This window comes from Alligator mississippiensis, chromosome 2 (genome assembly GCF_030867095.1).
Source record: "Alligator mississippiensis isolate rAllMis1 chromosome 2, rAllMis1, whole genome shotgun sequence".
Classification (NCBI taxonomy): domain Eukaryota; kingdom Metazoa; phylum Chordata; order Crocodylia; family Alligatoridae; genus Alligator; species Alligator mississippiensis.
In genome coordinates, this window is record NC_081825.1 from 192,921,654 (window position 1) to 192,947,596 (window position 25,943).

The 25,943-nt window shown below is 41.1% G+C and overlaps 1 protein-coding gene across 2 annotated transcripts in view; it reads left to right on the plus strand.

The window, feature by feature from the left end:
* The window catches only part of PIK3C2A (phosphatidylinositol-4-phosphate 3-kinase catalytic subunit type 2 alpha), a 97,851-nt gene that overhangs the window by 38,936 nt on the left and 32,972 nt on the right, over positions 1-25,943 (plus strand). For both annotated transcript variants that reach the window (XM_014602315.3, XM_006277170.4), the window contains exons 5-12: positions 5,858-5,978; positions 8,876-8,987; positions 10,174-10,253; positions 10,376-10,436; positions 16,063-16,197; positions 23,696-23,738; positions 23,825-24,041; positions 24,129-24,251. In XM_014602315.3, the coding sequence (XP_014457801.2) occupies positions 5,858-5,978; positions 8,876-8,987; positions 10,174-10,253; positions 10,376-10,436; positions 16,063-16,197; positions 23,696-23,738; positions 23,825-24,041; positions 24,129-24,251 (892 nt within the window). The remainder of the gene's footprint in view (positions 1-5,857; positions 5,979-8,875; positions 8,988-10,173; positions 10,254-10,375; positions 10,437-16,062; positions 16,198-23,695; positions 23,739-23,824; positions 24,042-24,128; positions 24,252-25,943) is intronic.

A 25,943-nucleotide genomic window follows, 5' to 3' on the forward strand; every position in this document is an offset into this window, starting at 1 on the left:
TTAATTCACTAACAAGGTTCTATCACCTGTACATACTGCAAAGTGTTCTGCAGTTGTACAAATTTAAGAATTTGATTCTTTTTATCTTTAGCTGAGGCAAATGCTCCCCGACTAATGGAAAACTGTTACAATGCTCTTTTCCATAGTCCAATTACTTTCTCTACTTCTGTGGTGTAGCTGCGGCAGCTGTATGTAATTATCTGAAGGAAATGATTCCTTAATTTAAAAAAAGCTGCTGGAGAATTTTGCCATTTACCTGCCAATGTCATCAGATATAGCATTCCAGAAGATGTTTTAATCATTAAATGGGTGCTAATACCTCAGGGCTCACATGGCAACAAGATTTTGATTTATTCCATTTGAAAGAATACGTTTATTTTAGGGCGGGGCGGGGTTCCCCCCTGGAGTACCATATTTACTGGAATACATGACCCTGAATGTAAGACAACCCCCCAGTAATTAGATTCTATGCACAGAAAATTTATACATTTATTATAATTTTCCATGTATTGATTCTAATTATTGGAGGACTATCTTCAATTTGTTGTGTCTTGCCCCCATCCCCACCCCCACTTCTGCAGGTGGTGGAGTGAGAGATGATTAAGGAGGGCAGTAATGGGCCAAGTGGTTGGGGGCAGGCAGTGAGGCAGGCAGGCAGCTTGCCTTTGCTACTTGGATTCCCCACTTCTTGCCCTGCAGCCCCAGGTTGCCCAGAGTCTCCCTTGTTCCCCCTGCCTCCCCTTTTTCATGCTGCTTCTGCCACCTGTAGCCTCAAGCTACAGCAGGGATAGAGTCTGCAGGTATGAAGCAAAGGTAACAAGAAATGCAGCAGAGATGGGGGAGAGAGGAAAAGTAGGGGGAAAGAGGGATGGGGAGACTGGGGGTTAGGAATGACAGAACATGAAGAGGTGGGGTGGGGCAGACAGCAGCTGTGTGTCTGGCCCTTGCTCCAGCCCCAGCCCTGGGATGGGTCCAGAGCTGCAACAGCTGCCTCTCTCCCCACCTTCCCCTCTTGCTTCCTTGTGCTTGATTATAAGGCAAGGGGCATTTCCCCCAAAGTTAAATGGGGGCAAAAAACTTGTCTTCTAATCAAGAAAATATGGTAATTAAGCCTGAAGCATTAGGTTGTTAAGTGTGAAATACTTGCGCAAATTCTTTTTGAAAATTTCTGCCTTCCTGGGTTCTATCTAAATGTAAATTTAGAACTATCAATTTTAAGGTAAGCGGATAGCTTGATTCGGCTTTATCAGTGTGTACAACGTACACAATTTTAACTGTTATTTATTTATTAATTAATTTATTTATTTATTTCATAGGGTACGGTTAAAAATCATTTTGAGATTTCCTTTTTTTTTTTTGGTCAGACAAGCAAATAAGTTAAAGTTAATTGCTCATCCTTATGAGAAGAGGTATGCCATAAAGGATTAAGTCACAGTTATAGGCATATTCCCCTTTTGAGTTGTTATGCAGGTTTATGAACTATAGTGGGGGTGTGAAACTCCCTTGCTTCCCCCTGACCCTTCTGCCCTCCCTCCCCCCATGACCAAGAGGTTCCTTGTGGGATGGATCTGGACCCACTTCTGACAGCAGGACAAGTGACTGTGGCATTCACACAAGTGACTTGTCTTCATCAAGTGTCCCCAATGGGGCCTCTGTACATTACAGTTCAGCAGTGGGCTCTGCCCCTGCTCATTCCACCCCAGCATCCCCATTTTCTCCAATAGCTTCATGGGCCAAATCTTTCTCAGCTCTGAAGAATTGAGAAAGAGAAAAATGCATTAACTGCATTTGAAGTGAGCTATTCCTTATGCAGCCAAACAATACAGATGACAATGCAAACACAGAAATAGTGATAGGGATTCCAAGACAATTTATTTCATAGTCATGCCCAGCAAATTGAGGGGAGGGACTTATCCTATTACTATTATACTACTTAAGCTTGGGAAATTCAGTCAAGTGGATTACCTTAGTTTTGTAAGTATTTTCTTTCTCTTAAATTCAGTGTAAATGAGGTTAAATCCTTCATATTCTAAATAACTCATTGTTTCTGAAGCATTTAGCTTAGTTACATAATGCAAAACTATCTTGTGCTCCCTCTGCTGTTTGTAGTAGCAGGTGTGTCAGACTGTACCACCAATATACTTGCATACAAATGTTGCTCTGATAAGGCACTTACAATTTCTGCACAGGAAAATATTTCAAAATTACTTCTAATCTCTGCATAAACTGTGTAGTAATTGCAAATGTAAGCTATTATGCTTACAATGTTTAAAAAAAATGTTTAAAAAGGGAGGAGGGAGGACACGGGCAACTATAGACCCGTCAGTCTTACCTCAATCCTGGGGAAACTCTTTGAGAAGATCATCAAGAGCACATCTGTGATGGGCCGGCATGGGGGATGATGTTCAAGGGCAACCAGCATGGTTTCATCAAGGGCAGGTCATGTCAAACCAACCTGATTGCCTTTTACGATCAGGTCACAAAAGTATTGGGTGCAGGTGTTGTTGTGGATGTAGCCTTTCTGGATTTCAGGAAGGCCTTTGACACTGTCGACCACCCCATTCTCATTAAAAAACTAGGCGACTGTGGCATGGATGCCTACACAGTCAGATGGTTTGCAAATTGGCTGAAGGGTTGTACTCAGAGGGTGGTGGTGGACGGGTCATATTCGACCTGGGGGGAATTGGGCAGCGGAGTCCCCCAGGGCTCGGTCCTTGAGCCTGCAGTGTTCAATTTCTTTATCAGCAATTTGGACGACGGGGTGAAAAGCAACCTGTTCAAGTTTGCTGATGATACCAAAATTTGGGGTGAGGTGGGCATGCTAGTAGGGAGGGAAAGACTGCAGCAAGACCTGGATAGGTTGCAGGGGAGGGCTACCAAAAACAGGATGCGTTTCAATACGGACAAGTGCAGGGTGCTGCACTTGGGCAGTAGTAACCAGCAACACACTTGCAAGATGGGGAAACTCCCTTGAGAGCACGGAGGCAGAAAGGGATCTTGGAGTCATCATTGACTCCAAGATGAACGTGGGCCAACAGTGCGAGGTCACGGTTGGCAGGGCTAACCGAACCTTATCGTGCATCCACAGGTGCATCTCAGGTAGGGCCAGGGAGGTGAACTTTCCCCCTCTATGCGATACTAGTCAGGCCACAGCTGGAGTACTGTGTCCAGTTCTGGGCACCCCACTTCAAGAGGGATGTGGACAACACTGAGAGGGTCCAGAGGAGGGCCACCCACATGATCCGGGGACAGCAGGGCAGACCCTACAGTGAGAGGCTACGGGACCTGAACCTGTTCGGCCTTCACAAGAGAAGGCTGAGGAAGGACCTGGTGACCGTCTATAAACTCACTAGAAGGGACCAGAAGGATTTGGGGGTGACCTTGTTTCCCCTAGTGCCCCCCAGGATAACAAGGAATAACAGCCACAAGTTGTTGGAGAGTAGGTTTAGGTTAGACATCTGTAAGAACTACTTCACAGTTAGGGCGGCTAGGATCTGGAACCAACTTCCAAGGGAAGTGGTGCTGGTTCCTACCCTAGGGGTCTTTAAGAAGCGGCTTGATGCTTACCTGACTGGGGTCATTTGAGCCCAGTTTTCCTCCTGCCCAGGCAGGGGGTCGGACTTGAAGATCTACCAGGTTCCTTCCAACCCTACTTCTATGATTGTATGAAAACATTTCCCTCTCTTGTTAAATATTTGATGTTTAAGCTAAAGTTTATTGTTCATTTTTAATTAATGGTAATTGTTTACTATTTATTTAACTTGGCTTAAACAACAAAAACATGTTTCTTTTTTCTCTTATGCCAAATTTTGTTTTCTTGACATATTTGTGCTAACAAAATTAGATTTAACTTGTTGCTAAAAAGGTTGTCATGAAAATTTACGTCTTCTAGTGTTTCTAGTATTTTTTTCCTCTTGTGGCCTAGGCTGCCCTGTCTATATCTTTTAAAGGTAACTGCCATACTAATTTTTCCTCATTCTTAATACAAGGGGAAAATGTAGATAAATAACATAATCCATTTAATACATTGCTATAGTTTTTATTTACATAGAAGAAATAATTGGTTTGATAACTGGGTGAGAGGGTTAAGATGACACGTCGGGAGGCTTTTTCTTCAAGGTTGCTAAATACTGCATCTGTAGGAGGGTTTTGTCAAAATTTTTCTCAATGCTTTAGAAACATGGTGAGGGTAAGAACTTTTTGTTCAGAAACAGTAGCTAAAATGAAAATCTTTGGTGGCAATGCTTGTTAACTGAAATCTGCTGACTGCTTTTAATATATTAAACAGACTTCATTCAGATGACAATATCTATTTTTTTTAAAGGCCCATTTCTGAAATCCAGTTTATTTTTTTGCTTTATTTTTTTTGTGAAACTTAGTGTCAGCAGCTTAATATGTGAAACAGATGAGTGTTTCTCTAGACATACCATGTTATACATATTAAATGTTTTCTTGCATCAATTTTACAGATGCATGCTTTTTAAAAAAGCTTATGATGAGTTTCTTTAGTAGCTGACAAAATGGGTGCTTATGTATAAGCATGAAATATAGCATTTACGGCTGGTACTTTTAAAAATATTTGTCTGTCTAGTATAATGCACAAACAGTTGTTCTTTCTAACAGAAACCATCTGGAAAGTTATCTGAATTCTGGGAATTAAAACTCCAACTTCTGTCCTTATAAAAGCAATACTGGGATTCCTTGTACTGTGTACGGTCCTTGTTAAATATACTTTTATAGCATAAAGAGATACCATCTAAATTAAACACACTTTAAACCACCGATCACAAATTAACTTATGTTTTGAAACTGCTGGTGTAGATTCCACAGTTTACCATAAATTTATGTTACGTTTTAAGAATTCCTCAAAATGGGGCATACTTTTTTGTAGTCTGCATATACTGCTGCAAAAAAAAAATTGAGCATCAAATAATGGTTTCTGATTGTGATACCCTTTTTAAGTAACTATACTCCAAATATCTGGATTTCTGTTTTTTCCACCAAATATTCAACTATAAACAACACTCTTCTTATAGATAGTTTTGTAATGACTACCTCATGGTAGGAAACAGGTTTGTTATGCTATGCTGTCTTTGCATCATACTGCATATCGTGTTATGCACAAATTATACTCTGTATGCCATGACAAGTTGATTCATTCAAATGTCAGCCAATGATGCAAAATTATACCAGACCTCATTGGATTTTTAGAGTTGTGTTCTCAATGTTATGTTTTTTGTGTTTGGGTTTTTTTAACTATGTTCTTGAAAAATTTCTGTTTTGGATTTATATGTACTTAAAACAAAATAACATATGGATGTTCCAGGGAACTTTTATTTAGACTGTAACACTTCCCTTCAAAGTTGGGACTAATCCAGTACACCCAGTAAAAGGAACCCTATAGATGAGAACTGCAGTTTTGGCCACTTGGTAAAAATACTTATTCAGATTTGGTCCTGATTATCCCAGGAGGATTCTAATTTGGATAATCCATGTCTTGCCTAATGCTTGAGATGCCAGTGGTATTCATTTAAACTTTAATTGTTAAAAAAAAAAAAATATTTCTTTTCTTTCCTTATGAAATAGCCAGGTTGTAATTCATCTGTGGTGCCGTGGTATGTTTTAGAATGCATAGATTAGAGAGTTCTCTTGTATTGTACTTCATTGTATCCAGATAAGCCTCTATAAGTTTTTTGCCTCTGTATCTATGAGGAAACTATTGTCTGTTTGTATAAAAAGAAATCCTATCCAATAGGAACAGTAAGCAGCTACATTCAAATTAGTTAAGATGTACAGGGAGGCAGTTGCAGTAATTGATATTTAACTTTAGGATGTGTTTGGGTTTTCTTCTAAACAGTGAGTTCTCCTGTTGAGCTTATAATAATGCAAGCACTTTGCTGGGTACATGATGACTTGAATGAAGTGGATATTGGCAGCTATATCCTGAAAGTCTGTGGCCGAGAAGAAGTTTTGCAGAAGTAAGTAAACTTTTATTTTTATTAATGTTTAACTCATTCTAAATCAGAGTTACTAGAAAGCCTGTTCTTATGCATTAATATATAACAGTAAATTTGCAAATTAACTTCAGTGTCTTAATCCTAATACCATTAGTTCCTTTTGTAGTGGCGGGGGAGTTGTTTTAAGTGCCTATTTGTCTGTAGATCCATTTGTCCTATATTAACTAGCCTTTCACAGTATTAAATAATTTGAGATCTGTACAGTTTCTATTTTAATTCCTTTGGAAACTAACCTTGTCAAAGTTAGTGGTTTCTGAGCCTCTACTATTTTGGTCGCAGTAGCAGTTGTCTGCCAGATTGAAGTTGGTAAATCACAGTTGGGACAGGAATATGTATACCTTATACTCAAGCACCTTTTTTTAAATTTTTTTTTTCAAAACTATTAGCTACCTCTGTCTGTCTACTAAATAGACAACACTTTAGTTTTTGGAATGGCAATACTTGCTTGCACTGAATTCACTTAATTTTTATAGCCAAGTACTTTGTGCGTCTTGTGACTCGGTTTCACACTTGACTTATGCTAGCTCAAACCTTATATTTCATTCGTTAAAAACTGGTGGTGGATAGGGGCTGGCATATTGCTTGTACCATTTCAGCCAAGTTTAATAAAATCTAATTTATAACCAAACCATATTCCAAGTTCTGTAGTTGTAAAGACCTTTTTGCCTGAGTGGCTGTTCCATGATGCTGTAAAAGGATTGGAGTGTTGTTGTAGCATGGATGGTCCAAACAGACTGTGCTGTAGAATTATGGACTCATTTTAAGACATTTTGTTCTTCATATATTCAATCATGTGGTATAAAATGGCAATCTAAAATAGGTTGTGAGGGTGCCATGTGCAGCCCTGGACTCTAAGCTAACCATCTTGGTCAAAGTGGAAGCCATAGTTTGCATTCTTACTGAAAATACATGTAAAAAATGCAACTTCTAAGTGGTGGGGGTCAAATGCCTCATAGGATGCACCAGCAGAAGCCGCACCAGGGTGTGCCATGGGCCCCCGAGGGCTGCACACTGCAGGCATCTTCCCATTGCACCTTTTGGGAGCCCCTTGCCTGATATATCATGTGCCTGTACAGGCATCCCACCACTCATTGCATGTATGCTTACCCCTTTCTGTCCCCTCATCATGGCTCCACGGAGTGTCTGCACAGCACCAGGGTCATCCTCAGCTACTCGGGCTGTGCCACTCCACAAGGGGCAAGCAGTGAAAGCTGGAGGAGGGTGGCAGAGCCCTGAGACTCTGGCTGTTGTTGCAGTTGGAGCAATGAGGATAGCAGTGGCTAGGCTGGAGCCAGAGGGGCTGCAACTTAGCCCCTTGTGAGCTGCATACAGGCTGCTAATTGAACAGCCCTATTCTAATACATATGCTTATTCCTTCACTTGGGGAAAAAATAGTCAAAATGGACATTGTACACGTGCTTCTGATGCAGTGCCGAGCAGTTTTAATTAGCGAGCAGCACTAATTAAAACCCCCGCATGTCACGTGCAGCAGTGACGCAGCGCATCCCCACGCTGAGAAAATGGCAGCAGTGTACTTAAAACACGTTCACAGTGTGCTTTAGTTTAAGTTCAAAGCACATCACCACCATTTTCTCAGAGCACTGTGCCGCTAATGCACATGATGTGCGAGGCTGCCGGAGTATGTCAATTTATGTGCTCCAGCAGACTTGATTTCCAGTATGTCAGAGCAGGCTCCCTGCATGTGTGTAAGTGCCTAACATGTTTGTTAACATACTTTCTCAGGCCAAAATTTGGTTTCTTGTTTGAATCCTTGGTGAGTTGATCTCTGAAAAAGAGTCAGTATATGAAATACTGTGACTTTTTTTAGATCATAGGGTGGCAGCCTACAGCCTGTAGGCCACATCTGGCCCACTAAAGCTACTGGATCTGGCACTGAGACATGTGACTTATTCTGCATATGGTGATGGTAGGCTTTGGTAGTAGTTGCACTCCCTGTGCTGTGGTGGAGAGAAGTGGCAGCCAGGTCCTACTGCCCACACATCTGTGACCCAGACTGGGTCATTCCAGGCCCCAACCTGAAAAGGTTGCCAGCTGCTGTTTTAGAGGTTAGGAAATGTTTCTAACTTGGTGATCTTCACATTCATGTGCTACAGTATAAGGAAACTCTTAGATTAGGGAGTTCTCTTTCTCATAACTTCTGCCGTGAACATGAGCAGTTTTTAGATTCAGGTTTTTAGGACATTTTGACTGTAATGGGTCAGCAACATTTTTGGGCAGAGTGGCAAAAACACCCTCAGCCTCAGCTTGTAAGAAGTTGGTGTTCCAGGGAGAGATGGCAGGGGAGCTGTTAGGGGGCCCGATCCTTGTTGTGATAGCGCAGCCTGGTCGTTTCCCTGCTGTTTGTCCTGAGGCGCATGTGCCAAACAAAATCCCTATCCCTGGGCTACAGTAACAAGTTAACATGGCTTTGATCTTCTATTCATATATCTGCAACTTGGTAAATGAATATGAAAGACAGATGGAAGGAATTAAAAACAAAAAAAACAAACCCACAAAAAACAAAACTGTCTGGATTGTTTAATGCTGTTTAGTTAATTTTGGAATTTGTGGTTATAATGGTTTATACTACTAGAGTTTTGTAAGTCATTGCATTTAAACACAAAATTATGCATAGGTTCTATGATAGGATATGTAAAGTGTGGTATGGCTTAATTCAAATATTTTTTTTTCAGGATTGAAAGCTGGATTCAGAAGTTTAGAACCTAAATTTTTCAAAGCCTTTTTTGAGAGAATACAGATATGAGAGGTGCTCAAAACAGGATTGCTTTGAATACTTCAACTGCATGAAAATGGGCAAGTTTTGAAACTGTGGGTAACTAAAGTATTTATTTTAACAGCAAACACTGTGTAGGAAGTCACGAATACATTCAGAACTGTCGAAAATGGGATGCAGAGATTAAACTGCAGCTCTTGAGCCATAGTGTAGTGTGCAGAGATCTGGCACGAACAGTAAGTACATATGAACTTCTAATTTATTAAGATATCCAGCTGCTTTGGCTGAAAGTGGGGGGGTTTCTGAGGAAGGTAAAAAGCTGTATCAAAGGTTTACAGAGCTCTTTAACTCTTGTTTCCCCTGTAGGAGCTTAAGTAAATAAAATTAGAATGGATTTTGTCATGGTTAGTGTTGAGATTTATATAAATTAATTACATGAATAACCAACTGTTAATCCATTCAGTTATGCATCACTTTAAATAGATAAGCTAATAATACTCATTGTACTGTGTATAGCTCCCCTATGAGTTGAGAGAATTCAAGATGGTTTGTAAGGGGTTAAGTGGCCTTCTTTCACTCACCATCTTCTCCTGCCCTGATTTCCACCCCCTTACCCCCACATCCTCCTTCCCCAGGTTAGAAAGCCATTTGCTTTACACTGTATTTATCACAAATATAAGTGGTGTTGAATTGGCTTGATTGATATTTACAGAAGCAAAGCAAAGAGAAGCCAGGATTGCAGAATATCATGAACAGTAGATGGTGAATAAATTAATATTAATATGGCTCTCGTGAACTGCAGATCCTAACCTCGAGTCAAGTATTATCATGGAAAAACTGATTGCAAAAATGTCCTGTTATTTTTCACTTGTGCCTATAGAAGCAAGAAGTGATGGTCTTATGACTAAGACAGGGTTGAAAAATTGGTTTCCTGTGTGACTTTGGTAAATTGAAACGGTGGCTCAATCAGTAAAATGAGAATAGTTTCCTACTTCAGAAGCATGTTGAGGTATTCAGACTACTTTAAGGGCCTTAGATGGAGGATGCTATTTAAATGCAATGAAAGGTGGATTAAATCAATGGAAACTGCTGAGTACCTTTTAAAAAAATCGGGTCATTGAAATGACTAAATATGGAATTAGGAACTCAACTGCACACATCTTTTTTTTTTTTTTTTTAATGTTTGGCTTGGGTGTTCTGTATATCAGTCTCTGCATCTCGTACTCAATCTGAGATTCTTTTTTATTTATTTATAACTCTAATGTAGAAAACCAGCCGGACAGGAAATACGTTATCTTTTTCTGTTAACTCAGTCCAAAAGTAAGCGCCTGAGAGAGATTAGGGAGAGATGTCCTCATGGTAATGGAAACTAAGGAAAATAGTGGCAACCGGATTGAATAAACAGTATTTTCTTATTGCTAGGAAGAAGATGATAGGACACCTACACATATAACAAAATACATCTGTCAATCAGAAAAGACTTTTAGAGAAAATATTGCAAGGTAACTTTGTGTGTTTTAACAGCCTTTGTGATTCAAGCCCTCTGCTACTCATCTGAGCAAACCATATTTGTCCTTAATCTTAAGATAATACGCTGAAAACTTGTGTCCAATATTTGTTCCAGGCATTCTGATGAAGAGCTAAAGGAATACCACAATCAAATTGACATGTTTCTTAAAAATGAGGTAATGTGTATGCATTTCTTTTGATTTCCACTCCTCCTTGGTTCCCAACTGTGGTCATCTTTAGGTCATAAGAAAAATGTTCTGCAGTCAAAATAAAGAAGAAACATACTAAATCCATATAGTTACAAAAAAACAAATAATGAAATATAGGCAACTAAACTAATGGGATCCTTCAGATATCTCTGATGATGTTGGATCTCTTGTTCTAAACTTTCAGATCTTATATTTTCCTGTCTTTTTCCTAGTGTGTGTGTGTATATATAGTCAGACTAGTAAAATCTTGTCTATTGTCAGGGTAAATGGATGAGTGTTTTTTAAATGTTATGTGAAAACTAATAATAGCCCCCAGTACATTATAAACATTGCTAGGGTAGAAAAAGAGAGGTGGGTCAAATATTATTTCTTGATCTCAATTAAGGGACACTTAATGCTAATCTTAATCATATGTGACTATTTCCATTTCTTGAAAGACTGAACAAGTAAAGATAGATTTAAAAAATGCAATTCTAGCTATGAGTGCTCTTATTAGTAGAGAGAATTCTAAAATAAAGTAAATCAAAACACAAGCAAGTAGCAGACTACATATTTTAATCAGAGTTCCCTTTTGCATTTTTTGGGGAGGTTTCAAAAGGTAGTAGTTGCCCCTGCTAAGGTCATACTTGATATCAAGGCATGCTCCAGAAAACTAGTGGTGAGTTCTGTTTGAATACTCAACATTGCTTTTGGCCATCTGTGAGCTTTTGGTTAATGCTTAGGTTATTTATGTGATTTATCCTAGGTAATCTGATCTATTAGGAAATGAACAAATATAGGTTTCCTAAATTCTATAAAAAAGAAAAAAAAGACTGTTTAACTTGGTTACTTATAAGAAGCCATCCAGGAGTCATTGCATTTTTAAAAACTGTGTTTATGAATAGACCCAATAATTTTCTTGAAAGGATCAATCTTGATGCAGCTACTTAATCTTTCTTAGGAATTGTGCACTTACTCTCTTATCAAGGCTAGCGCCTATCACTTCTCCAGGAATGTATGGTCTAAACATGCAATTAGCTCTGTTACTTAAACATTCTTTTAAGCATTACAGCTTTAAATGCATTTATACCAGTGGTGTTGAATTCTGTATTACTACAGAAGCACTGCTGGTTTAGGATGTTGCTTCCTCTTGATGCTGGTTGTGATTTGTTGTCTTATCTGTTCTAATACTGCTTCAGTTTCCTTGCTTGGATAAGTACAACAAGCTAACCAGAGGAGTGTTGGCAGTTACTACCACAACTCAGATTTATATTCTTTACCCAGTCTTGCTAAAGATGGAAGATATATTTCTTTCGGGGGTACAGCTAGATTCAAGTATTGTCACCTTTTATTTGGCTAAACGTTGATATGAAATGTTTTCATGTCTTCAGCTCGTGAATATACAACCTACTAATGCAAATACAACAGTTACTGAACTTTATAGTTATATTGTCTTTGTCTCTGATTATGTGTTCTGAGAACCTCCTTAAATTTAACCTATCCTATTCAGATCATTTTGAGATCTCTATAGTTCTGTCAGAATTCAGTTAATTAAAAATCCCACTTCAAACGAGTACAAACACAACTATTTTCTATATTAAAATCTTATAGCTTTTTAAAGTGCACCTTTTAAGCATAAATGATTCTTGGTCTTCAAAAAAAAAAAATACAGTACCTTCTCCAATTTTAATTTAATCTTTGGACAAGAGGTTCTTTTATTCCATACTAACTTTAGAAAGTTGCCTATGCATTTACATACTTATGGGCTCCCACGAAGTTCCCCCTGAGCCTTGTCTTTTCCAGGCTGAAGAGTCCCAAGTCCCTCAGCATCTCTTCATAAGGCCTGCTCTCTTGACCTTTGATCATGAAGGTGGCTCTCCTTTGGACTCTCTCAAGCTTATCCACGTCCCTCCTAAAGTGGGGAGGGGGGGCCAAAACTGGACGTAGTACTCCAGCTGTGGCCTCACTAAGGCCGAGTAAAGCGGGAGGTTGACATCATCCCTGGTTTTGCTTGAGATGCATCAGTGGATGCATGCCAGAGTTTAGTTGGCTTTGCCAGCTACGGCATCGCATTGGTGGTTCATGTTCATCCTGTGGTCAATTGAGACCCCCAAGTCTCTTTCGATTGTGTTGCTAGCAAGCGTAGCAGTGCCAAGCCTATAAATATGCTGCTGGTTTTTCCTTCCAAGGTAGAGCATCCTGCACTTCTCTACATTGAATACTATCAGGTTTTGGTTCGCCCTTCTTGCGGGCCTGTCCAAGTTGACCTGTATCAGCACCCTGTCCTCCAGTGTGATTGCTTTGCCCCATAGTTTTATGTTATCCGCAAAATTGCCAGTCTACATCTGACACCTGAATCCAGATCATTGATGAAGATGTTGAAGAGTACTGGCCTGAGTACTGAGCCCTGAAGGACACCACTGGTCGCCTTGCACCTTGTTGATTTGCTCCCATCAGCTAACACTCTTTGGGTCCAACCCCAGAGCCAGTTCCTCAGCCATCAGACCATGAGAGGGTTGCAGCCACAGTTCTCCAGTTTAACCATGAAGGCATCATGGGAGACCAAGTCAAAGGCCTTCTTGAAATCTAGATATGACATCAACCTCATTTCCCTTGTCCAGGCAATGCATCACCTGGTCATGGAAGGAGATGAGGTTGGTCAGGCAAGACCTTCCAGCAACAAAGTCATGTTGGCTGGCACTCAGAAAATTGCCTTCCATTGCTGATGGAGCCCTTAATGACTTTTTCTAGGGATGGTTGTCAGACTGATTGGCCTGTAATTCCCCAGATCTTCCTTTCTTAAAGATTGGGACCATGTTGGCTCTTTTCCTGTCTTCTGGTACCTCTCCTGAGTGCCATGAATTTTCAAATACCTTCACCATGGGCGTGCCCTGATGTCCACCAGCTCCTTCAGGACTCTTGGGTGCATTCCATCTGAGCCTGCGGACTTATGGATGTCGAGCCTCTTGAGGTGTTCCCTCACTTGATTTACGTCAATTGTGGGACTATCTCCCATCCCCTAGATGCTTTGCGTCCTGTCCAACAGGGTGACCCCTTTGGGTGGGTGGAAGACTGATGCAAAGTAATCATTTAGGAGACTGGCCTTTTCCTGAGCGTCAGATGTCAGCTTCCCCATTTGATCTAGCTTGGGTCCAATGTTGCCTTTGTTCTTTCTCCAACTTCCCACATATCTAAAGAAGGACTTTTTGTTGTCCTTGATTCCCATGGCTATCCTGACTTCAGGTCTTGCTTTGGATTTTCTGGTTCACTCTCTATAGGTACAAGTTAGTGCTGTGTAGTCCTCTTTGGTGATGACTCCCATTTTCCATCTGGTTTAGGCTTCTATTTTCGGTTTCAGGGGGTCCAAAAGTTCCCTATTAAGCCAAGTGGGTACCCCAGCCTGCCAACTGCATTTCCTGTGGGATGGAATGGACTTCCCTCCCGTGTGCTTCGAAGATTGGGTTTTTAAGGAACAACCATTCCTTGTGGACTCCCCTTTCTAAGGGACCATGGTGTCTTAGTGCCTGATTGACCAGTCTCCCGAGTTTGTGAAAGTCAGCCTTCCCAAAGTTGAGGATTTCTGTTTTACTGAGAGATTTGCCCGCTCTGTGTAGGACAGAGAAGGTGATCAGTTCATGGTCACTGTCACCAAGCTTTCCCTTGATCCTCAGATTGCCAACTAGATCAGCCCCTTTGGCCAGAACCAGATCCAGCAGTGCCTCTCTGTTAGTCAGTCCATAGGCCTCTTGTGTGAGGTAGAGCTCATCAATGCAAGCGAGGAAGCTAAGCAACCGGTAAGGTTTGGCTGTGTGCTCTTCCCACAAGATGTCAGGGGGGTTGAAGCCCCCCCCGATGACCATGCATCAGGAATGTGCAGCCTCATCCAGTTCCCTATTGAATTCATGATCCAGCTCTTCCTGTTGATTAGGAGGTCTGTAATAGACTCCTACAATCACATCCCCTTCCCCATGCTCTCCCTGTATTTTAACCCAGAGGGTCTCAAGATGCCCTCCTTGGTTGCTAAACTTGATTTGAAGGGAAGTGTACTGCTCCTTCACATGGAAGGCCATGCCCCCCACCCCTCTTCCCAAGGTCTATAGGCTTTCTATACCTATGCATCAGTCATAGGTGGGGTCCCACCAGGTCTCCATTATACCTACAAAATCATAATCTTTGTTTGGGTCTGGCAGCAGTGTGAGATGCACGAGCAGAAGCCCATCATGCCCCCGCAGGCCCTGGGGGCTTTTAAATATGAACGCTTTTAAATACAAATGAGTTTACTATCTATTCAAAGTATGGTCATGAGACACTATATCGTACATAATGTCTTAATATTCACATTTTATCAGGAAGTTACAGTATTAGACGCCTACATTTAGATACAAACGCTTGTAAACGATCATTAGGAAACAAGCTTCTCTTGTCTTAAGTAGAAGCACTAGTATAAAAATACGAAAAATATTTCCCAACTATACATGCTTTCGTTAAAAGTAAAGGAATAGGGACTTCAGTTTCTATATGAAAGATAATAGTTTCAGTAAGAATGTCTTTGGGTTTTAAAACTGAAGGGTTTTTGGTTTTTTGTTTGTTTTTTTTTTTGAATGAGGGAAAAGGATGTTAGAGGCACTTAATTTAGATGTTTTGTTGCCTTTGAACTATGCTACAATTGAATATGCTTTGTATGTTCTGATAATGGGAATGTCTTCTTTTTATTTCAAAATAATTTGCTGTGGGTATCTGTCTTTTACAATACATTCACCAAGATCACAATTTGCTGCAGTATAATTTACAAAAAGCAGTTAGGTTCCTACCAAACAACCTTTTCAACTGTGATCTAAATATATAGCATACTAGACCAAAGTAGAACTTTTTAAAGCTGCTTTTGTGTGTATCTGCAGTCCAATCAGATGACAAATGTATGGTCAAAGATAAATATTTTTCTTCTGGACGCTTGTAGGGTCTGTAGAGTGCTGAAATTTCCTGACCAGTTTCTTTAATTAGCACAAAGAGAACAAATGACCTAAAATGCAATTATATGAGCTTTCATTCTTAAAGCATCATGAATATTAAAATAACTGTTTTCCATCACTATCTTATGAAGATACATTTTGTAGTCTGAGGGATGAGCCCACACTTTAAAACTGAATAGCAGCTTTATTCATGTAGTACAATCCGTCTGTTACACTGAATGAAATACATTAATTTGGAGCTGCATAAGTGTATATCAGCTGAGGATATGGCCTAATTACAATTTGTAACAAGGCATTCGCATCTGCCTGTAAAACAAAGTAGAAAGATAATGTAGCTAGGAGGTTTGCAAGCTCTTTTTGGGAGACTGCACTAAAATGGATACCACACAAGGGTTTTTGATAACAAAGCCATAACCAACTTGAAGAGGTTGCTGCTGTTCTTTGTGTTCAACTTCTTAAGACTGAGGGTTAAAAACTTGGGAGTCTTTCTGGAGGGCTACTGTAAAGTAACATCTATTGATAATGTCTAAGATTTTTTTTTACTGTTTTTTTTTCTCTAAAATATTTATGTATTGACTGAAACAGTAATCATTTCTGTAGACAAAATCAAGACCATAACTTTGACTTTTCTTTCATATCTCTAGAAACAAGTAGATCATGTAATTAAGAGCGTCAGGAAGATCTGTTGTACACTGGACGGTGTAGAAACTCCAGCAATAACAGAATCTGTAAAGAAGCTAAGGAGAGCTGTTAATCTTCCAAGGAGTAAGAGTACTGAGGTAAGCATGCCTGTTGCACCTTTTTCACGCCGATTAACTGCTTTTTGATAAAATAATACCTACAAATGGTGAAAAGAAAAAAAGTAATAACTAAAGCTCCCTATAACTTTTGAAGTAGGCTAATATTTTTCTAATAACTTGATTTAATAACCTCCCTTTTCAGTCTTCTCATAAAAATATATTTGCATCAATGGCATACTCTTGCCATTTTGTCCTGTTTAAACAGTTTTAGATTTTTCAAAGTGCGATTTGTGGAAATGTTTGCACATGTGGGTGCAGCATGATAATGAGATTGATTGCATCCATTGTGATGCACAAGTGTGGCAAGCAATCTGAGTAAAGTTCTTGGGATTAATCCATGTTCTGCAGAAAACTTCAGTAAGGTTAATTTGCCTCCTTTTTCTGAGCTTTGATACCAGTGGATTTTGTTTTCATTTTATTTATTTTTTAAAATCCTAAACCATCTTTTGCATTCTGGAACAGTTGCATTCCTCACCAATTTTATCTGAAAGTTGCATGGAAGTTTTTAATTCTTGCATTCATGACCAAAGAGCCTCCAAAATGGTGCAGATTCTCAAAATAAAGCTACCTTATAGTGAACATATTTTCTGTGAAGTTGATTTCAGATCGGACCTTGTCAAATATATCTTCATTGATTTGAAAACCTTTTATTAAAAAAAATTAAGTACTGTGCAAAACAAAACGAAGAAAAACCAGACTTCTTGTAAAGCTGTTCCTGCTATTGTTCCACTTGGCTACTAGTGCCCTATCATCCACTGTGTTCTAGCTACCTTCCCAGGTTTGTCAGCAAGATGGGAAAATTTTGCCATGCTTATCTGGAGTCTTCCACAAAACACAGGAGATACCTTTCAGCCACTGCCTCATCTGCAAAACTCTTGCCAGGGAAGGCAGAAAATCTATAGCCTGTTAGATGTCACAGTTTAAATATTCCTCCAGAGGTTATGGAATCCGTTTTAAATGCCTCGTAGGCTTTTGATGAACAGGGAGAAAAATCCTCAAAATAACCTGTCACTTAAATTTGTGATCCTGTTGCCCTGTGGGGTCAAGCCAACTCTCAGGATCTCAATATTGCGCTGTTAGACAGGAGGGTATGACACAATTGCATATATACAAACACACAAATCAATTAGGCGCGCGCACACACACACAGAGGCAGACACATGCGCACACATCCAAACCAGCCTAGGTACATGCATACCTATCACCAATTCAAGCACGTACACTGTACACCCCAAAAGTTAGACAAAAATCAGTTTCATAGATTTCATAGACATTAGGGCTGGAAGGGACCTCGGAAGATCATCGAGTCCAGCCCCCTGCCCAAAGGGCAGGAAGTCAGCTGAGGTCATAAGATCCCAGCAAGATAAGCATCCAGTTTCATCTTGAAGGTGTTCAATGAAGGTGCTTGAACCACCTCTGGTGGCAGGCTGTTCCAGAACTTGAGGGCTCGGACAGTAAAGAAATTCTTCCTTATGTCCAGCCTGAAACGATCTTGAAGTAGTTTGTGACCATTCGACCTCGTCATCCCTTGGGGCGCTCTGGTGAACAAACGTTCCCCCAGATACTGGTGGGTCACCCCTGATAAACTTGTAGGTGGCCATCAGATCACCCCTGAGCCTGCACTTTTTCAGGCTAAAGAGCCCCAGGGCTCTCAGCCTGTCATCGTAGGGTCTGCTTCCCTGACCTCTGATCATGCGCGTGGCTCTTCTCTGGACTCTCTCAAGCTTCTCCACATCCTTTTTGAATTGTAGAGCCCAAAACTGGACGCAGTACTCCAGCTGCGGCCTCGCTAAGGCCGAGTACAGGGGGAGAATGACGTCCCGGGACTTGCTTGAGAAGCATCTATGGATGCAAGCCAGCGTTTTCTGCCTTCCCTGGCAAGAGTTTTGCAGATGAGGCAGTGGCTGAAAGGTATCTGCTGTGTTTTGTGGAAGACTCCAGATAAGCATGGCAAAATTTTCCCATCTTGCTGACAAACCTGGGAAGGGTAGCTAGAACACAGTGGATGATAGGGCACTAGTAGCCAAGTGGAACAATAGAAGGAACAGCTTTACAAGAAGTCTGTTTTTTCTTCGTTTTGTTTTGCACAGTACTTAATTTTTTTTAATAAAAGTTGTCCATACCCGCACACTCAGTACACATACACAGATCACGAATTCATATATCATGCATGCAAAGACAGACAGACACCAGTTCACACCCATACAACACATCTACACATGCACACAGGTAAGTTCCTAACTTGGATGGTTCTGTGTGTGTGCTTGGGGTACCTGGGATACTTGGGGGAAGGTTAAGGTGAGAGAGAGAGTTAAAGTGTAGGGAATGAAAGTTGCCAGAACCGGCATTAGAACAGGTGGACTAGAGAGAAACTGGCTGAGGAACTGAGGCTTGGGGTTACAGGTAAATTGGGGCTGGAAACTCAGGCAGACAGCTGAGATATGGGGGGGAGGGGGAGGGCAGATAAGTGGTGGCAAGGAGGAGACAGCCAGGAAAGAGAGAGAGAGGCAGAAACCTGGGAGCTTGGGGCTGGAAACTGAGGCTGGCAGCTTAGAGATTGGGTGGGGCAAATAAGTGATGGCAAGGGGGAAAACAGTCAGGAAATAGACAAACCCAACTCAGGGTTTCAAAATAACAAGCTTATTAAACAGACAAAACACTATACAGCCCCATGAAGTTATTGACACACTCATGGACAATGGCAGCAGGAGAAGGAGACTCATTGGAAGGATTGGAGTCCAGGTAGGGAAGAGAAACAGAGTCCAAGTCCTTGATTGAAGAGGGGGTGGGGGGTGATAGCTACCTATCCAGGCTGGAAAGGGGTCGTTGTCCAGAGGGGGGTTGCCGGCAGGGCCTCTGGGTGGATAGGTGGTGTGACATGGTGCTGGTCCAGATGAAGAGGGCATCCCAAGGAGTCAGACTTCACTTCCCCTTTTTATGGGGCAGACTACCTCTGATCTCCTGTAGGAGGGCCTGTTCAGGCCATGTCAGTCTTGTTCCAGAGGGCTCCAGGTGTTCTTACTGAGCATGTGCAGCCTTGGCACAATGGTGGGTTGCCTCATCTTTTGTTCCTTGAATGCTGAGGGTTGTTTCAAGGGCTGGATCCAGGTATTGGTGTTGATGGTTCAGTCATTCAGAGGGAGCTATTTTTAGACCTACTGCCATTGTCTCTCAAGCACCCTCATTCATCCCCATTCATTCAGGAACCAAGTTACATGGGAGGGGTAGTATGAGTCATAGGTTATACAACCGGGCATGGGGATAAGATGGAGGTTTGACATTACAAGATGGAAACTTGATGTGACTTATGCTAACTTACATATATAGGCCTAAAACAGTAATCACACAATATAAAAGCAGTAAAAAAAAAAATCAGTGCAAACATAATAATTATAACTTATAAAACAGTGGATATCTATATCAAAATAGCAGGGCATTTATTTGCAAGGAGAGGAGAGAAAAATAGAACTTACTACCTAAAATAAAATGTTAAAGCTTACTTCTACATCTTAGCTTACTATACTCATCTATAGAGAACAGAGAGGGAGAGAGAAAGTCAGAAATGGTTGGGGAAGAGGAGGGAATGCATTTTCACATAAAGAAAGAAAGAAAAAGAAAAACTGGGGGTTTTGCTACAATCCTACAGTAAAAGTTAACGAAGTGTCTTTATTTCTTCCATCACTGTCTTATAATGAACATCTATTTGGACTGTGCTTTCCAAGAAAGAGAGTGAATATTCACTTTTGCAGAAGCAAATAGTAATAACTAGAAATTACTTAACTGTTTCTATGCAAACTGTACCTAAAATGGAGTCTGAACTTTTGAATGTGAGTGGTTAATGGCAGCTACCACAAAAGTAAAGAGATGGTAAATAGATCTTTGCATAAAATTATACGTTCTTATGTTTTAGTAATGCTTGGCATGTACGTAGGCAGACAAGGTTCTTTGGGTAGATCCGATATCTTTTATACGACCAACTCAAACAGTTGGAAAAATTCTTCTTAGCAAGCTTTCGGGCACAAACACCCTTCATGAGGCTGAGGAAGCATCTGCAGATGGCGTCTGCTCTTCCAGGATGGAGTGGTAAAACAGCCAGAGATCAATATGTATGCAGGAAGGCCAGTCAGTTAAAATGTAAATTGAGGTGGTCAGTAGGTGACAGAGAGTTGTGGGGGGCAAGGGGGAATGAAAGTGGCTGTAGTCAAAGGATGAGAGGCAGGAGGGTGGGGGGAAGGGAATGAGAACAGATGGTAAAAAGTGGAGGATTTACCTAAGGAGTCAGATGTCAGGTAAGTTGTAATGTATCATAAATCCAATGTCTATATGTAGTCCATGATTTTTTTTTTTGTATCCAGTAGATTGATGAAGTGAAGTTCATAGGCTTGTCTCTGGAAGGTATTTTGTAAATTCCCTTTGAGGATTAGAACTGAGACTAGAGAGTGGTTTTCTTGTGAGAAATGTGCCCCCACAGGTAGTTGTGTATTCTTGTCATTCTGGTACACAAGTGTTGTTTGGTTTCTCCTACATATTTTTCATCAGGGCATTTCGTGCACTGGATGAGAGAAGTATTATATTTCTGGAGGTGCAGGTGTAAGATCCAGGAATGGTGATGGTTCTGTTGTGGGGGATAGTAATTGTGGGGGTGGTGGAGATTTGTTGGCAGGCTTTATATTTCTTGTTCTGGCATGGTCTTGATTAGGGCTATGTGAAATTTCACTGGCAGTTTCGTTTCGAGGCTGTTTCAACTCGTTTTGAGCTCAAAATAGCAAAATTAAAACAAAAAGGAGAGCTTCAAAACGGCTTCAGAATTAAACGAGGCAAGTCAAAACGTTTCGAAACTTTCGAAACATTTCAAGTTTCAAAATTCAAGCTGGGCTTGCCTGCAGGAAAACAAACTAAAGTAAGGAGAGGGAGGGGGAAGGAGTGCTCTCACTATTGACTGCAGCTGGCCAGTGACTGTCATCCTTTCCTGAGGTCCCTTCCAATCCCAGTGCTCTGGGGGAGGGATGGAAAAACTGCATAAAAGGCAGCATTGTTTGAACTGCCCTGCTTTCCGCCTTGGTGTCAGTTGGGTGAGGGCATACCTTAACACGCACACAGTGTTACCCACCCATGTCATGAGTTTTGCCTGTCAGCAGTCAGAGGTGCAGGGCCCCAGAACCCAGAAGCCCTGCACCTATCTCCTTGACAGCCGGCAGGCTTCGTAGCCTCAGCAGGGGCTAGCAAGCTGCAGCTTTCACCCTGCTGTGCCTTGGTGCACAGTGTCACCCATGTCACGAGTTTTGCTTGTCTGCAGCTTGAGGTGCAGTTTCCCCCAAACCCCTGCACGGATCTCCTTGAAACTTGGCAGGCTTCATGGTTTCAGAAAGGGCTATGACTCCTGCAAGCTTCATCCAAATCAGGCCAGCAATGACAAAGTTATAGGCTGTTTCGAGCTTCCCCATTATAGCCTATGGGTGAAACATCGAAACGGTTTTGCTGTTTTGGCAAAATGAAACAGAACTGCTGTTTCGAATCGGAATGAAATTTGAAACAAAACGCTGTTCTGTTGAAATACAAGTTAAAACAGAACAGTGCGGTTTCACACAGCCCTAGTCTTGATCCATTCAGTGTGTTTTGAGCTGTAGGAAGTTTGCTTCTGGTGTTGAAGTTGGTGAGGTTCAATGTTTGTTTAAAGGATAGGATGGGTGGTTTTGGGAAGATCTTTGAGAATTGGGTCTCCTTCTAATATGGGTTGCAATTGTTCGAGGATTTTCCATATAGGTTCCAGGGAGGGATACTATGTCATAACCAGTGATGTGCGATTCATGGGGGTTTTTCTTCTGTACTGGAGCAATTCTTCACATGGTATCTGGGTGGCTCTTTCAAAAGTGCAGTCTATCTCTTTAGAGGAGTGTCCTTTGTTGAGTGAAGGCCCTTTTGAAAGTTGTGAGGTGATGATCACGGGTGTTCTCAGTCGCATCGGAAACTTGGTCACATCAGAGGGCTTGACTGTATATTACAGCTTTCTTGGTGCATTTAGGGTGATTGCTGGGTCTGTGTAGATATGTATGTTGGTCTGTGGGTTTCTTGTATATGGTGGTCTCTGTTGTACCATTCTGAATAGTGACCATTGTGTCTAAAAAGGAGATGTTGGAGTATTCCAGAGATAGTCTGATAGAAGGGTGCTGCATGTTGAATTTCTGATGGAAATCAATCGGAGATGGCATGTACATAGCACTTGTTATCCAGAGGTCTCAGAGCATTTCATAAATAGTATGGAGAAAGGAAGTCTTTCTACAGTTAAAGATATCTTTAGTGCTCTTGTAGAAACCCATTTTTTTTTTTTTTCAAGCTTTAGATTTTTAATGGTGATAGTCTTCTTAAGTTCCACATGTATTTACAATGGAATCTGCATCTTATTCAGCTTCACTTGATGTGGTTTTTTTGCACCTAGTATATAACTAAACTACTTCATACCTCTGTGAGGGGGTCCATGGGATGTATAGAAACCTCTTTATCTACATCTGAAATTTAGCTACTTCTGGAACAGGCTGCCAGAAGTTCAACAGTTCGTTGTCTGTTCTAATAATTTAGGACAAGAAGCATTTTTATTTAAAACTGTGTAGCATAGTATGAAACTAGGGCAGAGTTGGAATTTGACCTGAGCAATCTCACAGAAAGGTTGTCATGTCATTCAGAGAAAGTGACATGACTACACAGTAGCTGTTATGTGATGCTTCTTTGAACTTTCTTGATCTAACAACACTACTTTCAAATAATATGGCAATGTTCTATGGAAGATGGAGTACGTATATATGGCATCCTGTAGCTGTGATTTTTACAGGCATTGTTAAAAGGGATCATTGAGTGGACACTGGAATTAAGGATTTTACTCCCTGTAAATCTCAGTTATTCACTGAATAAAAAAGGACAAGCTGTAGTAAAACCTCTGTCCTGGATATCTAAAAAAACAACTTTGAAAAAGCACTTTTTTGCTCCTCCATAAAGATAGTATTTGTTTTGAACAAAATTGCTTCATAGAAATTTCACATGAAATAAGTAGTAGCCTGACTATATTTATATTCCTGTCAGTACAGTTTGACTGACTGCCCTGATTCTCTAGTCTAGCTCAGCTGTAGGCCTCCTAAAGTTAAAGTAACTTAGGTTGCTCTCACCATTTAGGTTAAAATAACTTAAGTATTTAAGAATAAAATTCCCCCAAGACTTATGCTAGTCATAGCTTATTGGACCATGTTGTCCTCTGGTGCTGACTTCTCTTGAATCTTGAAATGCTCTCTTTAAGTAGCTTTTATGGGCCTTTTTTGTTTATAGTAATGCAAAGGGCCAGAGCTGGGGCCCAAATCTGTCTCAATGTTTCATGCAGTCATACTGTATTTGGCGTAGAAAGCTTGTCATTGGAATGAATAGCAACTAAGAGACTCTTTAGACATAAGTTGCTCTGTTTTTCTGAAATCTGTCATGATTTACTGTGCAGGTATCTTTAAAGTCTGGTGATGATGCTAACAAGAGTTCAGTTGGTAAGTAAAGTACCTAATGCTATTGAAGAGTTTGTTTTAGATTACTGTTTTAAGAAGATATGCATTAAAGATGTATTATAATCTAGGTTCATTGCAGCCTGAAAACCCTGTGCAGGTGGCTGTAGACCAGTTAACTAGAGCAGTTGAGGCTCTTCTTCAACTCCACTTGCATTCATGTAGCAGCAGTTCTGCAGCAAACACTCCAAAGAGTAGTCGAAGCACAAAAGAAGCATGTACTGCGACAGAGCACCTCCAGTTCACGATATTTGCTGCTCACAGAATTCTTCCTGCCTGGATTTCTAAGTAAGTCAGTTAGCAAACTAAAAATGTGCCTTTTTATAAACATTTATTTCAGGTTTGCTTTAATTAAATGATTTTTTTCCTTTCTAGTTATGAAAAATACTACTTGGTTTGCTCTCTGACCCACAATGGAAAAGATTTATTTAAGCCTGTACAGTCCAAGAAAGTTGGCACATACAAAAATTTCTTCTATCTGATTAAATGGGATGAACTGTAAGTGATTTTAATGAATCCGTTGATCTTAAAATACTCCAGTCTTTCAAGCTGTACTTCTCTGAGAGAGTTATTCTAGCCTTGAGCTGTCTTGATTATTTAGCAGTTTCTTCCTAGACTGTGATAACAAATTTGACATGTTTGCTTTGCATAAGTTAGAATAGGACTATGCCTGACTGTTTTTAAAGGGCCAGGTGTGATGGAGTCTGCTGTTAATAGGCTGAAAGTTAAGAAAAGCCCAGGGTAAGGTGATCCCAGTGGCCTCTGATAGGGTGATTTTACAGGTCATTTAATGTGGCAGGTTTTATTGTAACTAGGGACCTAACTAAACCATGATGGAAGTGTACTGCACAGCAGCTCCTTAAATCTTGTTCTTTTTGCCTTGTGCCTCTTCCCTACCCCCACCTCTCTGCCTGTCACTGATTGGCCAAGGGGTCTCAGCAGCCTCACTGCTCACTGTTTGCTGCTGATCAGCTGGGCAGCAAAAATTGTGGTTTTAAATATGCTGTGGCTTTTGCCTCCTGACAGCATGCTTCTGCCACGATTTTAGGTAGGTCTCTAATTTTAATTATAACCAACTGAATAGGATGACTGTAAGATCCTACCAAGTGGTGTTTGGCATATAGAACTGAAAACTACAAACAAAAAAAGTTCCAGGTTGAAAAACAATACAGTATTTGCCCAAATACAGAACGCCTTTGGATTTAAGGCAACCCCCCCCCCCCCCCCCCCCAGTAATTAGATTCTATACATAGAAAATGTGTAACTTTATTATAATTTTCCATTTATGGAATCTTATTATTGGAGGATCATCTTAAATTTTTCCCCCGGCTACTATAGGCGGTGGGGGAGACGTAATGAGGGTGGCACTAGTGGGGCAGGTGGTGTGGGAACAGACAGTGGGGAAGGCAGTTGGGCAGCATGTGGTTGGGCAGGTGATAGGAGGCAGCAGGGACAGCTGGTAGGGGGCAGGCAGAGAGGCAGGCAGCTTGCCCCCTGCTGCCTGTCCCCCTTCCCCCCCCCCTTCCTCCTTTGTGCCTGCCCTCCCTGCAGCCTCAATCTGTCCTGATTTTTTTTTTTTTTTTTTTTTTCCACTCGTCCCCTATTTCCCCTACCTGCCCCCTTGTCACTTCTGCATCCCACAGATCACTGTCCCCCTTACCTTTGCTGCACAAGAAGTTTCCATCCTGGGTGGCCGTTGACACATCCCCAAAATACAAGGTCTTGGTGAGAGGCGGCCTCCTTGGCCAATCAGCAGGAAGGCACAGGGCCACCACAAAAAGGCCACCTCATGGTTGTGCACCACCCTACTTCTAGGCACAGCCAGTAGAATTGCAAGCACAAATGATTGACATGTATTTACATCAGTAAACTGAGGAACCACTTTTTGCAGTCTGCTCTTCATTTAGAAATGGACAGGGGACAAAGTTTTTAAAAACAGGATGGTCCCATATAAAACAGAACCAGTGGCCACCCTAGCTCCAGCCCTGCCTCGTAGCAGTAGCACAGAGCTGGAACTGCTGCTGCAGGTCTGGGCTGGAGTATGTGCTCCATGCTGCAGCAAGGATGGAGCCTGCTGCCATGGAGCAAAGGTGAGGAGTGTGACAGAGAGGGAGAGTGGGGAGAGACTGGTGGCTGCAGGAGGAAGAGTTGCTGGGCATGCAGAGGTAGCTGGGGGCAATCAGCAGTTGT